At 35.9% G+C, this 20,167-nt stretch overlaps 1 protein-coding gene across 1 annotated transcript in view; it reads right to left on the bottom strand.

Annotated features, from left to right (window-relative positions):
- Positions 1-20,167, bottom strand: part of LOC122448446 (coiled-coil domain-containing protein 7-like) — a 76,840-nt gene that overhangs the window by 33,626 nt on the left and 23,047 nt on the right. Inside the window, exons 12-15 of the mRNA XM_043479753.1 lie at positions 19,689-19,778; positions 15,247-15,332; positions 6,212-6,266; positions 2,396-2,461 (exon numbers count right to left, since the gene is read on the bottom strand). Of these exons, the coding sequence (XP_043335688.1) occupies positions 2,396-2,461; positions 6,212-6,266; positions 15,247-15,332; positions 19,689-19,778 (297 nt within the window). The remainder of the gene's footprint in view (positions 1-2,395; positions 2,462-6,211; positions 6,267-15,246; positions 15,333-19,688; positions 19,779-20,167) is intronic.

The following is a 20,167-nucleotide window of genomic DNA, read 5'->3' as shown; positions in this document are numbered from 1 at the left end:
CACTAATTCTCAATTTTACTTTTACAGAGTAAAAGAAAGCTAAATTAAACCACTGGTATAATACATAGTTTAACAGATCCATAATTAAAATTAAAAACTATGAAGGAATCTCTTCTACTTAAACAGCTATTTTTATACCCAAGAGGTTCTCCTGCCCACTGTTTAAGGTTCTAGTTATAATACAGGCACAATAAAAGTTAATAAAATGCATACATTATAGGTGATAGAATGTACCCAAGATAATTAAGATCTATAATATAAAATAGTAAATATGAGAAATAATTTATTTCTTCTAGAATTAAATCTTTCTTTAAAAGTCACTTTTAATAAATTTTATTTCATAAAATTACTTGTATAAAAGAATATATAAATCAATAAAAAAAGTTCACAATCTCCCCACAAACAGAAAATGTACTGTTGACACATATACTTTTTATATCTAAATATGCTAGTGCATATGTATATATGAATTTTTAATTTTTATCCAGATTGGATCATACTATACACACACACATATATGCGCTTTTCATTAAATTCTGTCACAGTATGTTCTCATTGGAGAAGGCAATGGCAACCCACTCCAGTTTTCTTGCCTGGAGAATCCCATGGACAGAGGAGCCTGGCGGGCTATAGTCCACGGGGTTGCAAGAATCAGATGTGACTTAGCGGCTAAAGAGAGAGAGAGATTCCCATGATGATAAATATGCATCCAAATTAGAACAGCTAACAGAAAGAAAGTCGCTCAGTTCTGTTTTACTCTGTGACCCCATGGACTATACAGTCCATGGAATTCTTCAGGGTGGAATACTGGAGTGGGTAGCCTTTCCCATCTCCAGGGGATCTTCCCAACCCAGGGATTGAATCCTGGTCTCCCACAGTGCAGGTGAATTCTTTACCAGCTGAACTACCAGGGAAGCCCTAGGTAATAAGTAAATTTTAATAATATATCTTAACTAATTTAGCAAATTGCTTATCAGTGAACACACTGGTAATTTAAAAACTTTTGCTATTAAAAATTTCCTATTCTACATACTTGTACAAACTTTGTACACCTTTTTATTATTTACAATAAATTTTTAGAAGTGGAATGGTTCACTGTAAAGACTCTGTTTTTCCAAGACTTTTGCTATATATTTTCTTCCAGAGAAGTATCAATCCATACTGACAATAGAAGTATATGAAAGACCTCCTCATCTCAACATAAGTCCACAAATATTAAATATATCTGTTCCTTCAATTTTTTAAAAAAAATAGTAGGTAAAATATATCTGTATTGCTGCTATTTTAATGTTTTTTATTACTGAGTCTTAGTTGCAGCACACAGGATCTTCATTGCCCTGTGCAGGATCTTTGAAGCATGTGGGCTCTTAGTTGCAGCCTGCAGGATCTAGTTCCCTAACCAGGGATTGAACCCAGGCCCCCTGCACTGGAAGCATGGAGGCTTAACCACTGAACCACCCTCTTGCTGTTATTTTTAAATTGCATTTACTTGGTAATTCGTACAGCTGAATATATTTGTATGTTTACTGGCAATGCATGTTTCTCAATTGACTTGCCTATGTCCTTTGTCTATTGAGGAGGAAGACTATCCATATTTTCTGTAGATACATAAAAGACCTTGATATGGAACATTTTATAAAGATCTTCCATTTATCTTTATATCTTACAACATTTTAACCATAAAAAGTTTTATTTTATATATTTATAGCCAAATATATACACATATTCTTTTGGTATAATGCTTAGAAAGCCCTGCTTTAGCCAAGACATGTAATTGTTATTCAGTGCTTCTTCCAATTTATACATAGTTCACTTATTATGCCTAGATCTTAAATCAATTTTTAATTTGTTTCAGTATATTAAATCAACTAGAAATCACAAGTTTTTCATAGTAGTTTACTTTTGTGACTTTTATCCTTTTATAAAAATTTTAATAAGCAAAACAACAAAATACAAAATTATCATATTCATTCGAATCTGTTTCTGGACTTTTCATTCAGTACCAAATCTAGAACCACACTGCTTTAGTAATATATTTTTATGTCTTATATTAATTTTTGATGAGAAAATCATAATTGTTCTTCTGTAAAATAACCAGTTTCTTATCTCAATATATCTTATAATTCTGCTAAGCTCAAAAAGACTCCACCTATATCTAGAAATAAATTACTTTAAGTGTGTATATCAGTTCTCTCTCTAGCTTACTATTTTGGAGAAAATAAACATCAAATTTTATCAATATATTTCTACTACATTAAATGGAAATACTATAAGCTGGCAAAACAATACAATATATAGATTCTTGGTTTACAAATTAAAAATTATTCATTTAAAAAGTTGTTTAAGGATATTTTCTTCAATTTTTCACAATACGAAGGAACATGACATCTTTTACCTGTAAAGCTTGTTTCAGTTGTTCCCGAAGAACTTTGTTCTCAATTTCCAGAGCATGTGCTACTTTCTAGGATGTAATATGGGGTGGGGGAGAAAAGTATTCATTTGTTTTTTTTAACTAATTTATTGTCATAATTATTATCTTTCTAAAACCCATAGATAGCCAAGATGATGACTTGAGCACACACATTTACTACATACTTCTTAGGCACAATGACAGATAACTTACAGCTCAGCTGGTGAACAATCTGCCTGCAATGCAGCAGACCCCGGTTCAATTCCTAGGTTGGGAAGATCTGGAGAAGGGCTAGGCTACCCTCCAGTATTCTTGGGCTTTCTTGGTGGCTCAGCTGATAAAAGAATCCGCCTGCAATGTGGGAGACCTGGGCTCAAATCCCTGGCCCTGGGATGGGAAGATACCCTGGAGGAGGGAATGGCTACCCACTCCAGTATTCTGGCCTGGAGAATTCCATAGACTGTTTAGTCCATGGGGGTCACAAAGAGTTGGACAGCGACTTTCACTGTCACTTTCCTAAGAATATAGCAGAATCCAGAGCTCCAGCAACATGACATTCCCAACGTCCAAGGTACAATTAAGAGTAATTCGAATTTGAAGAAACAGGAAAATGAGACTTACTCTTAAAAGAAAATCTACAGGAAAGGTGATTGAAGATGGGGCATAGCAAGAACCTCCTCCCATGGATCAACAAATATACACCTGCAAAGAGATTAACTCCCTGTGAAAAGAACCTTAGAACTAGTCAAACATGCTCCACAACAAAGAATAAAAAGGACTACATCAAGACAGGTAGTAAAGGAAAAGAAACACTCTCACTAAAAACCATACCCCCAGCATGATGGCACACAACAGAGAGAGATCTCACCAGACAGGCACTTTTGCCAGGGGAGCAAAGGGCTGGTGCCCACGTCAGGAACCCTGGCTCCTGGATCTACACCAGAGAGAGGAAGCCCTGAAATGCCTGGCTTTGAAAAGCAATAGGGCTGACATCCAGTGGTCCCAAAGTGCTACAGAAAACTCAGACTCCCTCTTAAACATGGGCTTACATGTGCTCAATTAAACTATGACAAAAGAAGCAAGAATATACAATGAGGAAAAAAGAGCCTATTCAGTAACTGGTATTTGGAATACTGGAATACAGTGGAACTGGACTACCTTTTACATCATATACAAAAATAATCTCAAATAAGTTAAAGGCTTAAATATAAGACCTGAAACCATGAAACATCTTGAAGAAAACACAGGCAGTTAGCTCTCTGAAATAGGTCTTAGCCATATTTTTTGTAAATGACTCCTCAACAAAAGGAAACAAAAGTAAAAATAAATGGAACTACATCAAACTAAAAAGTTTTCATGTCAAAGTATCAGCAAAACAATACAGTTATCTAGTAAATGGGAGACGATATCTGCAAATGATATATCCAATAAGGGATAAATATCCAAAATATAAAAGGAATTATACTAGTCAACATCAAAAGATCAAACCTAGAGGGGCGGGATGGGGAGGGAGACGGGAGGGAGGTTCAATAGGGAGGGGATATATGTGTATTTATGACGATTCATGTTGAGATTTGACAGAAAACAACAAAATTCTGTAAAGCAATTATCCTTCAGTTAAAAAATAAATGAATTAAAAAAAAAAAAACTGAGCAGAGTACCTAAACAGACATTCTTCCAAAGGAGACAGACAGACAACCAATACATAAAAAGATACTCAATATCACTAATAATCTGGGAAATATAAACCAAAACCACAGTGAGATACTCCCTTTTCCTGGTCAGAATCATGAGTATCAAAAAGAAAAGAAATAACAAGGGGAAGGATATGAGGAAAAGTGAATCTAAATACACTGTTGGTGGGAATGTAAATTGGTACAGCCATTGTGGAAAGTAGAATCGAGATTCCTCAAAAAATTAAAAATAGAATGGCCATATGATCCAGTAATTTCACTTCTAGGTACTTACCACCTCCCCCCAAAAGCCACTAATTCAATAATATATGCACCTCTATGTTCACTGCAATCCCTGATATTTTGTTAAAGCAGTCTGAAGGGATTAAGACATGGCCCAAATAAACTAAAATGCCAGTTTAAAGACTTAATAACATGATGGAATTATAATTTTTTTAAATACACAAAATGCTGTTCTATATAAAATCACCAGACAGATTTCTAAAATGGCCTCCAGGATCTCCATCCCTAAGGTTATGCTCTGTATAATCCACTCCTTTTGAGTGTGGATACCACCAAAGACTTGCTTTTAGCCAACAGATAATGCACAGTGATGAGATGCCACTTTATTAGACTGCACTATACAGTCTAATATACAGTTGACCTTTCAACAAGATGGGTTTGAACCACATGAGTCCACTTATACAAGATATTTTTCAATGAATATAGTACCCATATTTTCACTTTACAGATGTTTAACTAAATGTGGGGGAAGTTTATGTCTGGTTAGAGATCACAATATGTGGAATCAAAAGAACTAGGATTTGAGTCCTGATTCTATCCAAGTCATTTTACCTTTGTGCCTTTTGGTGAGTCATTTATCAATTCTTTTGTTTCTGAGGCAGAGATAGCAGTATGCAAATTTTCAACTGTGAGGGAGTGGGTGGTATCCCTAACCCCCATGTTGTTCAAGGATCAATTATATAGCTACCGTGAAAAGGTATCATTCACGATCATGTTATTCATGTTATATTACATAAGACTCTCTTAGCAAAAAAAGAAGAAAGAGGGAAAGAGACTCAGCTGGGCTTTAAGAAGATATAAGATGCTATAATATAAACTGTTTGTGGAGAAGGCCACTGGCTAAGTGCCCCAGTCTGACAACTACAAAGAACTTAAGTTTGCCACTTCCACTTGAGCTTGGAAGAGGACCCCCAAGTGACCACAAAAAAAAAAAAAAAGCCTAGCCAACACCATGATTGCAGTTTGGTGAGTCCTTGAGCACAGGATACAGCTAAGCTATGGTCAAACTTCTAAGCCATTCAAACCATGAAAACAATTTAATTATTTTAAGCTGCAAAATGTGAGGTAACTTGTTATGCAGGAATAGAAAACTAATACCATAAAGTTGTTCCTTTTATATTCAGTATCTCAAGAAGTACTCTCATTTTCTTCCCAAATTTATGTTATTTGATTCTTGAAACATGCAGGTATATACTTGTGGGACACTTAAGTCCAGTCACTCACTGGAAGAGAGTGACCAAATGGGTGACATGATGCTCTGATGGTTAAGAAGTTTTAACTTTCAGCAAAAGATAGTTTATCAAAGAGAAGATAAAATAAAGGGTTACTTGTATTCTTTTCAGAATACACATGGATCACATGAAAAAGAGTGAGCTATACTAACAATCTCCGAAATATTTTTCTATTCACCTCTTGCATCTCACACCTTTCTGAGATAGATGGGACAGCTATTATTTTACCCATTTTAGTGATGAAAGACAAAGTTCAAGTAGGTTAAAGGGACTTGTCCAATGTCACTTAACTAGTAAGTCTGTTCTGACTCATAATATGTGTTCTTTCCTCTGTGACATTGCCTATAATTGAGTGAATAACAGTCATTTTCATAACCTTGACAGTAAACATATCTGAATTCACCATTTGATTTTCTAAAACTTGCTGAAAAAAGTCAACCAACAGTAAAGAAGCATTATAAGAAGAAATTTAGTACACATGCACATACACAAACGCACATACACCTGTATTCACATACATATGTTGTCTATATAAACAGTTATCAGAGCATTATTAATCAAATTTAGATGCACAGGGAGAGATTCTGTGTTACCTGGACTTGAGGCACATTTTCTTTTACTTTAAGCTCTTTCCCTACAGACTTCTTCCTGAAAAAGAAATATTTTTAAATATATCATAATGTTTTATGATATCTGATGACTATGCTTTCTTGATGAGTACTTAAATCATTTTAAAGAAAAGAAATTTTGAGAGGTGCACTCAAGACGATGGAGTAGGAACACTGTGAACCTAACCTCCTCCCAGAGGCACATCAATTAGAACTATTTACAGAGCAACTATTGATGAGAATGACATGAAGACCAGCAGAGAAGATTTTCCACCAACAAAGATATAATGAAGTTAATTACTATAATGAGATGAATATGAAGGGCAAAGACAGTATAGTGAAGAACCACACTCCTGAGTAGATGACCCACAAATGGCAGCATAATCACAATTGCAGTGGTTCTCCCCCAAGGAATGAGGGGTCTGGGTTCCACATCAGGCTCCCTACCCCATGGGTGCTATACTGAGAAGACAACTCCCAAGAATATCTGGCTGTGAAGGACAATAGAGCTTGCATATTGGAGAGCAAGAGGGCTGAATCTATGTAGGAAATACAGAGCCTACTCTTACAAGGAGCATACAAATCTCACATGCTCTTAGTCCCCAGTACAGGGGCAGTAATTTAAAAGAAGCCATGGGGCTTCCTTGGTGGTTCAGTGGTTAAGAACCTGCCTTCCAATGCAGGGGACACAGGTTCAATCCCTGGTCAGAGAACTAAGACCCCATATGCCATGGGGCAACTAAGCCTGCGTGCCACAACTACAGAGCCCAAGCACTACAACAAAGATCCCACAAGTTGCAACTAAGATCCAATGCAGTCAAAAATTAAATAAATAAATATTTTTTAAAAAATTAAAAGAAGCCAGGGTTGGACCCGGTTGATCTTGGAGAGCCTCCTAGAGAAGCAGGAGGCAGCTGAGACTTCCTCTGAGGACACAGAGGTGGTGGCAGCCATTTCTGTGAGCTCATTCCACCATGAGGACAAAGTGCTGGCAGAACCATTTTGGAGTCTTCCCTCTAGATTATTAGTAGTTAGTCTAATAGTCTAATTGGCTTATCCACTCACCAGCCAACTGACACTAATCCAAGACATCCCTGAACCCCAGCCTGGGTACCCAGCCCTGTCCACCAGAAGGCCAGCAGCCACTACACAAGGCATAGTCTAGCACCCTACCTCAGGAAACAAAAAATCTCAAATAAACAATCTCACCTTACACCTAAAGGAACTAGAAAAAGAACAAAGTCCAAAAATTAGTAGAAGAAAAGAAAAAGAAGTTGGAGCAGAAATAAATGAAATAAAGATTAAAAAAATTTTTTGAAGATCTATAAAACTAACAGTTGGTTTTGCAAAGTTAAACAAAATTGATAAAACTTTACCCAAACTAAAAGAAAAAAGAAAGAGGGGGCCCAAATAGAAAGTGAAAGAGAAGTTATAAAAAAATTAAAGAAGTTACAACACACACCACAGAAATACATAAGAGATTAGCATAATTATACACAATAAAATGGACAACTTAGGAAAAAATGGACAAATTCCTAGAAACAGACAATTTCCCAAGACTAAACCAGGAAGAAATAGAAAATACAAACAGCATGATTACCAGAAATGAAATTGAATCAGTAATCAAAAAACTCCCAATGAACGAAAGTCCACAATCAAATCACTTCATAGGTTAGTTTTACCAAACATTTAAGATATAATTAACACTTAGCCTTCCCAAACTATTCAAAAATTTAAAGAGAAAGGAACACTCTGAACTCATTATATGAGGCCAGCAAAACCCTGATATTAAAACTAGACAAAGATACTACAAAAAAGGAAAATTACAGATCAACATCACTGATAAATATAGATACAAAAATCTTCAACAAAATATTAGCAAACCAAATTCAACAATACACTAAAAGGATTACAGGACTTCCCTGGTGGCCCAGTAGTTGACAGTCTGCCTGCCAGGGCAGGTGACATGGATCTGATCCCTACTCCGGGAAGATCCCATATGCTGTGCAGCTACTAAGCCCATGCACCACAACTACTGAACCCATGCTTTAGAGTCTGTGTGCCACAAGAGAAGCCACTGCAATAAGAAGCCTGTGCACCACAACTAGAGAGCAGACACTGCTCAATGCAACCAGAGAAAGCCTGCAGGCAGAAATGAAGACCCAGTGCAGCCACAGATAATTTTTTTTTTAAAAAAAGGATCATACACCATGATCAAGTGGAATCCTAACCATTGTTGCAAGGATAATCTGACATCCAAAAGTCAATCAACATGATAAAGTACATTAACAACAAAGAATAAATATTATACTATCATCTCAATAGATGAAGAAAAACTTTTGACTAAGTTCAAAATCCATTTATGAGAAGAACTCTAAACAAAGTAGATACAGAGGGAATATACCTCAACATAATAAATGTCCTATATGACAAACCCAAAGCTAACAACATACTCTATGAGAAAAAACTGAAAACATTTCCTCTAACATCAAGAACAAGACAAGGATGCCTACCACTTTTATTCAGTATTTTCTAGCCACAGCAATCAGATAAGACAAAGCATAAAAGGAATCCAAATTGGAAAAGAAGAAAAAACTGTCACTGTTTCCACATGACATGATATTTTATTTAGAAAATCCTAAATATGCTATTAAAAAAACTATTAAAGTGAACTCAGTAATGTTAAAGGATACAAAATAAACATACAGAAATCTGATGTGTCTCATACACTAACAACAGACTATTAGAGAAATTAAGGCGATTCCCTTCACTGTTCATTTGAAACTACAACCACATTGTTAATTGTTAATTATACCCCAATGCAAAATAGAAAGTTAAAAAAAGAGAGAAATTAAGAAAACAATCCCAGTCACAATTGCATCAAAAAAGAATAAAGTACTTAGGAATAAATCTCAAGGAGGTACAAGACCTGTACCTTGATACCCATAAGAAAATGATAAAAGAATTAAAAATAACATAAGCAAGTGGAAAAATAGTTCATGTTCATGAATCAGAAGAATTAACACTGTTAAAATGACCATACTATTCAGAGAAATCTATCCATATAAAAATACTGCAGACATTTTTCACAGAACTAGAACAAATAATCCTAAAATTTCTACAGTAACACAAAAGATCACAAATAGCCAAAACAATCTTGAGAAAAAAGAACAGAACTGGTGGTTATCATGTACCCAGATTCCAAGATTTGGTAATATAGTTTGAAATCAGAGCACAAAAACAGACACACAATTCAATGAAACAGAATAGAAAGCCCAAAAATAAATTCATATGTATGTGGTCAATGAATCTAAGACAATGAAGGCAAAAATGTACAATGGGAAAAAAGCATCCTTTTCAGTAAACATTGCTGGGAAAACTAAACAGTTACATGTAAAAGAATGGACTACATTCTCACACCACATACAAAAATAAACTCAACAGTGTGGAGATTTCTTAAAAAACTGGAAATAGAACTGTCATATGACCCAGCAATCCCACTTCTGGGCATACACACTGAGGAAACCAGATCTGAAAGAGACACGTGCACCCCAATGTTCATCGCAGCACTGTTTATAATAGCCAGGACATGGAAGCAACCGAGATGTCCATCAGCAGACGAATGGATAAGGAAGCCGTGGCACATATACACCATGGAATATTACTCAGCCATTAAAAAGAATTCATTTGAACCAGTCCTAATGAGATGGATGAAACTGGAGCCCCTTATACAGAGTGAAGTAAGCCAGAAAGATAAAGAACATTACAGCATACTAACACATATATATGGAATTTAGAAAGATGGTAACGATAACCTTATATGCAAAACAGAAAAAGAGACACAGAAATACAAAACAGACTTTTGAACTCTGTGGGAGAATGTGAGGGTGGGATATTTCAAAAGAACAGCATGTATGTTATCTATGGTGAAACAGATCACCAGCCCAGGTGGGATGCATGAGACAAGTGCTCGGGCCTGGTGCACTGGGAAGACCCAGAGGAATCGGGTGGAGAGGGAGGTGGGAGGGGGGATCGGGATGGGGAATACGTGTAAATCTATTGCTGATTCATGTCAATCTATGACAAAACCCACTGAAAAAATAAATTAAAAAAAAAAAAAGACTTAAATATAAGACCTGAAACCGTAAAACTCCTAGAAGAAAATGTAAGTGGTACACTCTAACACTGATGTTAGCCATATTTTTGGCATATGTCTCCCCAGGCAAGAGAAACAAGAAAAAGTAAACAAATGGAACTACATCGAATTAAAAAGCTCTGCACAGCAATGGAAACTATGAATAGAATGAAAAGTCAGGTTACTATATAGAAAAAGAATTTCCAAATATATCTGATAAGGGTCAATATTCAAATACAAAAAACTCCCACAACTTAATATAAAAAAACCCCCAAACCTGATTTTAAAATGGCAGAGAATCTGAATAGACATTTTTCTAAACAAGGTATCTAGACAGCTGACAAAAGATGTTCAACATTACTAATCATCAGGGAAACACAAATTAAAATCTCAATGATATATCCTTACACCCATAAGAATGGCTATTACTGGCAAAAATGTAAAGAAAAGGGAACCCATAGTGCTTTGATGTGGGGAAAGTAAATTGGTGAAGTCACTATGAAAACCAGTGCAAGAGTTTTTCAAAAAATTAACACTACTACCACATGATCCAGAAAGTCTACTTCAAGTATTTTTCCAAAGAAAACAAAAATACTCTCCACAAAATGCCCCACGTTTATTGTAGCATTAATTACAATTGCCAAGTAATGAAAGCAAGTACTCAAGTACGCATCAACAGATGAATGGATACAGATATAGTGTATGTATGTGTGACATATACACACAAATACACACACACACATATGTATATGTGCTTAGTGACTCAGTCATGTCCAACTCTTTGTGACCCCATGGATTGTAGCCTGCCAGGCTCCTCTGTCAATGGGGATTCTCCAAATAAGAATACTGCAGTAGGCTGTCCAGGGGATCTTCCCAATCCAGGGACTGAACCCAGGTCTCCCACACTGCAGGCAGATTCTTTACCATCTGAGCCACCAGGGAAGCCCCATATATATATGTGTGTGTATCCATACATACATACATACACACACACACACACACACACATATATGACAGAAAATAACTCATCCATAAAAAAGAATGAAATCGTGCTATCTGTGACAAAATGGATGGACCTAGAGGGTATTAGGCTAAATGAAATAACTCAGGTAAAGAAAAATACTGTATGATTTCACTTATACATGGAATCTGAAAAACAAAACAAATGAACAAACACAGCAAAACAAGCAAACTCACAGATACAGAGAACTGGTCGTTACCAGAAGGGAGGAGGACAGAGGGATAATTAAAATAGGTAAGGAAAATTAAAAAGTACAAACTTCTAGTTATAAAATCAGTAAAAGTCACGGAGATATAATGTACAGAATAGGGAATATAGTCATTAATATCATAAGTAACTGTCTGACAGACAGGTGTGATTATTTTGAAACACATTAAAATATCAAATTACTATGCTGTATGGTGGTGGTGGTAGTTTAGTAGCTAAGTCATGACCGACTCTTGCAATCCCACGGACTGAAGCCCACCAGGCTCCTCTGTCCAAAGAATTCTCCAGGCAAGAGTACTGGAGTGGGTTGCCATTTCCTTCTCCAACTACACTGTATACCTGTAACTAATGTATCAATTGTACTTCTAGAACTAACACCCAAAAAAGATGTCCTTTTCATTATAGGGGACTGGAATGCAAAAGTAGGAAGTCAAGAAACACCTGGAGTAACAGGCAAATTTGGCCTTGGAGTACAGAATGAAGCAGGGCAAAGGCTAACAGAGTTCTGCCAAGAGAACACACAGGTCATAGCAAACACCCTCTTCTAACAACACAAAAGAAGGCTCAACACATGGACATCACCAGACGGTTGACACCAAAATCAGACTGATTATATTCTTTGCAGCCAAAGATGGAGACGCTCTATACAGTCAGCAAAAACAAGACCAGGAGCTGACTGTGGCTCGGATCATGAACTCCTTATTGCCAAATTCAGACTTAAATTGAAGAAAGTGGAGAAAACCACTAGACCATTCAGATATGACCTAAATCAAATGCATTATGACTATACAGCGGAAGTGAGAAATAGATTTAAGGGACTAGATCTGATAGACAGAGTGCCTGATGAACTATGGATGGAGGTTCATGACACTGTACAGGAGACAGGAATCAAGACCATCCCCAAGAAAAAGAAATGCAAAAAAGCAAAATGGCTGTCTGAGGAAGCCTTACAAACAGCTGAAAAAGACAGAAAGTGAAAAGCAAATGAGAAAAGGAAAGATACACCCATTTGAATGCAGAGTTCCAAAGAATAGCAAGGAGAGATAAGAAAGCCTCCCTCAGTGATCAACACAAAGAAATAGAGGAAAACAATAGAATGGGAAAGACTAGAGATCTCTTCAAGAAAATTAGAGATACCAAGGGAACATTTCATGCAAAGATGTGCTCAATAAAGGACAGAAACGATAAGGACCTAACAGAAGCAGAAGATATTAAGAAGAGGCGGCAAGAATATACAGAAAAACTGTACAAAAAAGATCTTCACAACCCAGATAATCATGATGGTGTGATCACTCACCTAGAGCCAGACATCCTGGCATATGAAGTCAAGTAGGCCTTAGGAAGCATCACTATGAACAAAGCTAGTGGAGGTGATGGATTTCCAGTTGAGCTATTTCAAACCCTGCAAGATGACGCTGTGAAAGTGCTGCACTCAATATGCCAGCAAATATGGAAACTCAGCAGTGGCCACAGGACTGGGAAATGTCAGTTTTCATTCCTGTCCCAAAGAAAGGCAATCCCAAAGAATGCTCAAACTATTGCACAACTGTACTCATCTCACACGCTAGTAAAGTAAAGCTCAAAATTCTCCAAGCCAGGCTTCAACAGTACGCGAACCTTGAACTTCCAGATGTTCAAGCTGGTTTTAGAAAAGGCAGAGGAACCAGAGATCAAATTGCCAACATCTGATGGATCATCAAAAAAGCAAGAGAGTTCCAAAAGGACATCTATTTCCGCTTTATTGACTATGCCAAAGCCTTTGACTGTGTGGATCACAATAAACTGTGGAAAATTCTGAAAGAGATGGGCATACCAGACCACCTGACCTGTATCTTGAGAAACCTGTATGCAGGTCAGGAAGCAACAGTTAGAACTGGACATGGAACAACAGACTGGTTCCAAATAGGAAAAGGAGCACGCCAAGGCTGTATATTGTCACTCTGCTTGTTTAACTTATATGCAGAGTACATCATGAGAAACACTGGGCTGGAGGAAGCACAAGCTGGAATCAAGATTGCCGGGAGAAATATCAATAACCTCAGATATGCAGATGACACCACCCTTATGGCAGAAAGTGAAGAAGAACTAAAGAGCTTCTTGATGAAAGTGAAAGAGGAGAGTGAAAAGTTGGCTTACAGCTCAACATTCAGAAAACTAAGATCATGGCATCTGGTCCCATCACTTCATGGCAGATAGATGGGGAAACAGTGGAAACAGTGGCTGACTATTTTTCTAGGCTCCAAAATCACTGCAGATGGTGATTGCAGCCATGAAATCAAAAGACTCTTACTCCTTGGAAGGAAAGTTATGACCAACCTAGACAGCATATTAAAAAGCAGAGACATTACTTTGTCAACAAAGGTCTGTTTAGTCAAGGCTATGGCTTTTCCATAGTCATGTATGGATGTGAGAGGTGGACTATAAAGAAAGCTGAGTGCAGAAGAATTGATGCTTTTGAACTGTGGTGTTGGAGAAGACTTTTGAGAGTCCCTTGGACTGCAAGGAGATCCAGCCAGTCCATCCTAAAGGAGATCAGTCCTGGTTGATCATTGGAAGGACTGATGTTGAAGGTGAAACTCCAATACTTTGGCCACTTGATGCGAAGAGCTGACTCACTGGAAAAGACCCTGATGCTGGGAAAGATTGAGGGCAGGAGAAGGGGACGACAGAGGATGAGATTGGTTGTATGGCATCATCGACTCAATGGACAAGGGTCTGGGTGAACTCTGGGAGTTGGTGATGGACAGGGAGGCCTGGCGTGCTGCGATTCATGGAGTCACAAAGAGTCAGACATGACTGAGCAACTGAACTGAATTGATACTTCATAAAAAAGAAATAAAATTTCATAAGGAATGCATATTTTTATCAACTACACTTCAATTTAAGAAAAGAAATTCATACTTTTAAAAGTCATAAAATTCATAAAGCTTAAATATTAAATTACTGAATAACATTTGTCAATCTAACATCTCATTGGTATGATTAAAATATGCTAAGCTGAGATGGGAAAAGGATTTTCAAAGTACACTGGTCATTATTTCTTCTCTGATTTTCTCTTCCTCTCTTAAGAAAAGGCCATTAGTCTGGTAAGTTTCTTTTTAGACTTTGTAGAACTCTATAAAGATTGAATTGATAGTTTCCTTTTTACACTATATATTTATGTTAGGGTTTGATCAAGAAAATTCCAGTGGCATAAATTATTTTATATTAATAAGGAAAATATTCTCTTAATAAGGCCACTTTAAAATAACCTACATTAAAATCAGATACTTTTCTTCATAAAATAAGACAAGTAAGAAGTGCAGTAAATAGGAACAGCCCATACTGGGGAGAGGGGTTAACATACAAATCACGAATCATGAGCTAACACATCAATGAAATATTGTAAATTCGTTCATCTCTAAAATTATTTGGGTTTAATTTTGTCTACCTATATCTGAATATCTTGTAATTCTCTCTAACCCATTTTTAGTTCTTTGTTCTTCCCTTCTCAGCTTTCTCCCACCCATATCCTGGTCTGCTTATAAAACTATACGTTTGCTAATGTTGTGTTTTTAGAAACCTGTTAATAAATTATGTTTATATGACTTTAAATTGTGTAAAATGAAAATATAAATTTATAAGTAAAAAATATTAACAAGTATCTTTTTGTCTTACGCTTCTGAATCTTCAGATTTTCCTTTGTCCTTTTTCTTCTCTGTTTTCATAATTTTCTTTGTTCGCTCACTTGTAGCCTTTGTTTTCTGTATAGTTTTATATATGCCAGAAATAAATAGGAAGAAAATAAATTATAAATAAATACATTATAATATACATTATTCAGATTTCCATTTTACTCTGAGAATCACTATACTGTGTTTCAAGGGAAATTATCAAATAAAAGTGAAACAAAATTAATGATGTAGCCAGAATGTTTGTTATAGTGCTATATAGAATATAATTCACCAAATAAGCTAATGCATATCAAACAAATTCCTCTGACAAATTACAGTCAGTTCTTCTATAACATTGTATATGCCATCTTGAAAATCACCTCCCTGTGAAAAATCATATGATAAAAACTGCAGGATATATGGGGGGGGGAAGAGTCTAGGTTATGCAAAAACACTGTCAATGATACATGTCAAAAATCAAAACCTATTAGGAACATTACTTCAGTTTTACATAGTTAAATGATTAAGAAATAAGATACTATGAGAAACATAGCTCTTTATCTTGAAAAAGAAATCAAGTTTCTTTGTGGAAATGAGCATCAAACATATTTCAAGTTAAGAGCTATTAAGCAGTATTGGAAGGAAGCTTATCTGAAATTGAACAAAAATTTCTAATGCCTGGATTGGTGTGGTACACTCTATACCTGGTAAACTAAGGAAGCTTGCAGAAGCTATTTTCTACTTTTACCTAGTACTATTTGCTGATGAATTTGTGTGTAAGCAATTGTAAAATTCACATTATGCTCAAACTGTTCAGTCATGTTGGAACAAGTTTGCATTTCAAAACAAATATTATAGCAGAACTGACATGTTTTAAACTATTTTTGAACTACTATGTAGTACCAGGTTATTTTATACAAGAAAGTATAAAAAATTTGAAAATTAGATTACTAAAAATTTTAGACAAGCTTAATAATAGAGACCTATTATGATACTGAGAGGTTATTTCCTATTTCAGACCACAACTTCCAACAGATACGAAATTCACCATAGCAAAGTTCTCACAAGTTAAACACCAAGTGTGATAATTTCCATAAAACACAGAAAGTTAGTATAATAATACATTTTTAATGAAAATTGTTAAGATTGCCAAATAGTTTTCCAGCTTAAATCTGAGTTTTGGTATGTATTTCCTATTTAGAAAAATCTAATATATGGGCAATCAAAACACACTAAAATAATGAAAGGGATAAAAGAACTAAAAAATAATGAACATATCATCAGTGAGCTATGAGATAAATTCAAATGGATTAATATGCTTACAACTGGAGTTCATGATGGAGAAAACAGGTGGGAAAAGAATATTTAAATAATGGCCAATTTTTTTCAAATTTGATGAAAACTATATATCTGCAAATCTACAACAGTATAAGGAAAACCACCCCCCAAGACACATATAATCAAATTACTTTAAAGCAGTAATAAGAAGAAAATCTTAAAAGTGGACAGAGGAGAAAAGCAGACACAATAAGGAGAACACAGACTTCTTGTAACAAATAATGCAAGCCTAAAGAGAAAGGAACAACATCTTTAAAGCACTGGAAAGCGGGGGAAAGGTCAACCTAGAATTCTTTATTCAGTAAAAATATCTTTCAAAACTGAAGGCAAAATATTTTGTCCAGAAATCAAAGAGCAGCAACCCTGCACAACAAAATGACAAAGAATCCTTCAAAGAGAAGAAAAATGATATCAGATAGAAATAAAGGAAATAAACAAATAAAGAATACAATAAATGATAATTATTTGGGTAAATATAAACACTATTTTCCTGTTAATTAAACCTCTTTAAAGGGCAATATTTTACAACAAAACTAATAACAATGTGTTGTACAGTAGTAAAATGTTTAAAAACAATAGCACAAAAGCTGGAAAGGGACAAATGAAAGTATGTTTTAAGGTTCTTATACATAAAGTAATTTAATATCACATGAATAGGGACTACAATAAGTTAAAAACAAGATTGCAAACTCTAAAGCAATCAATAAAGCAACCTACTGAGCAGCAAATTAAAAAGTAATACAGACAATGCTACCTGAAAGCAGGGTGCTGTTGCAACACAATTAAAACTGTGGAAGTGGTTTTGAAATAAGGCATTGGGCAGAGGTTGGAGGAATTTTATGGAGTATAAAAGGAAATTCATGAAAAAATAATATGACAAAAGAAAAAATCCTTTAACCTGATACATTGTTTTGAGAGACAGAGAGAGAAAAAGAAAGGCAGGCTGACTGATCACAAGAATAAAAAAAATTCCCCTTGAAATCAGGAATAAAAAATGCCCACTTTCAACATGTCCATTCAGTATTATTCTAGAGATCTTTGCCAGTGTAAGAAAGAAAATTTGGGCTATCGTTTACCCATATCTTCTGAATAAAGATATGTCAATTATGCAAGTAGAAAATAAAAATCTAACCATTATGATAGTGTGACTAGGTTTGTAGATGCAAAATACAATACACAAAAATTTGATACATTTCCCTAGCAATAGCTTTAAAATATTTTAATATACCAACTAACTTAGCATAGAAATAAAAGCTCCTAACATTAACATAACAAAGACATCTAAGACCTTTAAGAAGAAAATCATAATATTCATTTTAAGCGTTGTGAAACATTCCAAAATTGAGACATTTACTATTTGTTAATGAAAAGATGTATATTGATAGCCTATATATCTCTCAAATGTGATGCACTTCAGTGCAAGTGTAGAATTTGACAAGTTAATTCTAAAATTTACAAGAAAGTGCAAAGGCCCAAAATAAATAAATTCTCATAAGTAACAAGGTGGATTCACTTGCCCTACAAAATATCAGGACTTACTCTAAATATGAAATCATTAAAGGTCTCAAGTATTGGTATAGGAATAGACAAGGCCAACAGAAAAGAATACAGAGAGCAGAAACAGATTTTTTTATGCAGTGATACTCTCTAGCAACATCATACCAAAACATACATATCTAGGAGATCCTATTTAGGAAGCTATAGGAGAAAGCCAGGTGATAACAGGAAAGGAATAAATAAGGAGTCAGCAGACTGTTTTTCAGTCGCTCAGTGGTGTCTCTTTGTGACCCCATGGACTGCAGCATGCCAGGCTTCCCTGTCCTTCACCCTCTCCCACAGCTTACTCAAACTCATGTCCAATGAGTTCATTATGCCATACAACCATCTCGTCCTCTGTCAAGGCTGTATATTGTCACCCTGCTTGTTTAACTTATATGCAGAGTACATCATGAGAAACACTGGGCTGGATGAAACACAAACTGGAATCAAGATTGCCAGGAGAAATATCAATAACCTCAGATATGTAGATGACACCACCCTCATGGCAGAAAGCAAATAAAAACTAAAGTCTCTTGATGCAAGTGAAAGAGGAGAATGAAAAAGTTGGCTTAAAACTCAACATTCAGAAAACTAAGATCATGGCATCTGGTCCCATCACTTCATGGCAAACAGATGGAGAAACAATGGAAACAGTGACAGACTTTATGTTTTGGGGCCCCAAAATCACTGCAGATGGTGACTGCAGCCATGAAATTAAAAGACGCTTGCTTCTTGGAAGAAAAGCTATGACCAACCTAGACAGCATATTAAAAAGCAGAGACATTACTTTGTCAAAAAAGGTCCGTCTATTCAAAGGTATGGTTTTTCCAGCATTCATGTATGGATGTGAGAGTTGGACTATAAAGAAAGGTGAGCACTGAAGAATCGATGCTTTTGAACTGTGGTGTTGGAGAAGACTCTTGAGAGTCTCTTGGACTGCAAAGAAATCCAACCAGTCCATCCTAAAGGAGATCAATCCTGACTTACTGGAAGGACGATGCGGAAGCTGAAACTTTGTCCACCTGATGCGAAGAACCGACTGATTGGAAAAAACCCTGATGCTGGGAAAGATTGAAGGCGGGAGGAAAAGAGGACTATAGAGGATGAGATGGTTGGATGGCATCACCGACGCAATGGACATGAGTTTGAGTAGGCTCTGGGAGCCTGATGATGGACAGGGAAGCCTGGCATGCTGCAGTCCATTGGGTCGCAAAGAGTCAGACACGACTGAGCGACTGAACTGACTGATGGTAATTTAGAACACAGCATTCTTTTTTTTCAAAACACAGCTGCTGCCAATTAATAGGGCTTCTCAAGTGGCACTAGTAAGAAAGAATCTGTCTGCCAATGCAGGAGACATAAGAGACCCAGGTTGAATCCCCTGGGTCGAGAAGAGCCCCTCGAGTAGGGAATGGCAACCGGATCCAGTATTCTTGCTTGGAAAATTCCAGACAGAGGAGCCTAGAAGGCTACAGTTCATGGGGCTGCAGAGTCGGAGATAACTGAGCACAGGCTACCAATTATTAGTACTGGTATGTATGCCATTTTCAGACACTAAAATTAACCAACCTCTGTACTTTTCAACTTCTGTAGTTCATTTTCCAGCATTAATTTCTCCTCTGATAATACTTGGAGATTACTTTGAATCTGTGTATATTTCTAAAAACAAATATTATAACTTCATTAATAATGAAAAGCAAGCATTTAATATGGAGAGGTTATTTGGGTGCTTAATTATTAAAGTAAAAAAGTCTTTATTAACTCATAGAAATCATGAACCACTGGTATTAATCTGCATAGTGAAGTTATAAGAGGTGCTGAAAGAGGCAAAGGTACTATGGTTGACAATGGAAGTTCAGACTGTGGGATGTTATAGTTCAGTATTTCAAAAGTTAAGTGTTTCTGAGTGATAATAAAGTCTACTAAAATCAAAAGAATAGACAAAAATTTCCAACTGTCATATGCATAAAACTCTCTTGAATAAACTAAGCATTAGATCTCTATTTAACATTACATATCCTGACAATTTCTAGAATCTATCAGCAACA

Source organism: Cervus canadensis, chromosome 10, assembly GCF_019320065.1.
Source record: "Cervus canadensis isolate Bull #8, Minnesota chromosome 10, ASM1932006v1, whole genome shotgun sequence".
Lineage (NCBI taxonomy): Eukaryota > Metazoa > Chordata > Mammalia > Artiodactyla > Cervidae > Cervus > Cervus canadensis.
This window is presented reverse-complemented; position numbering and strand designations above follow the sequence as displayed.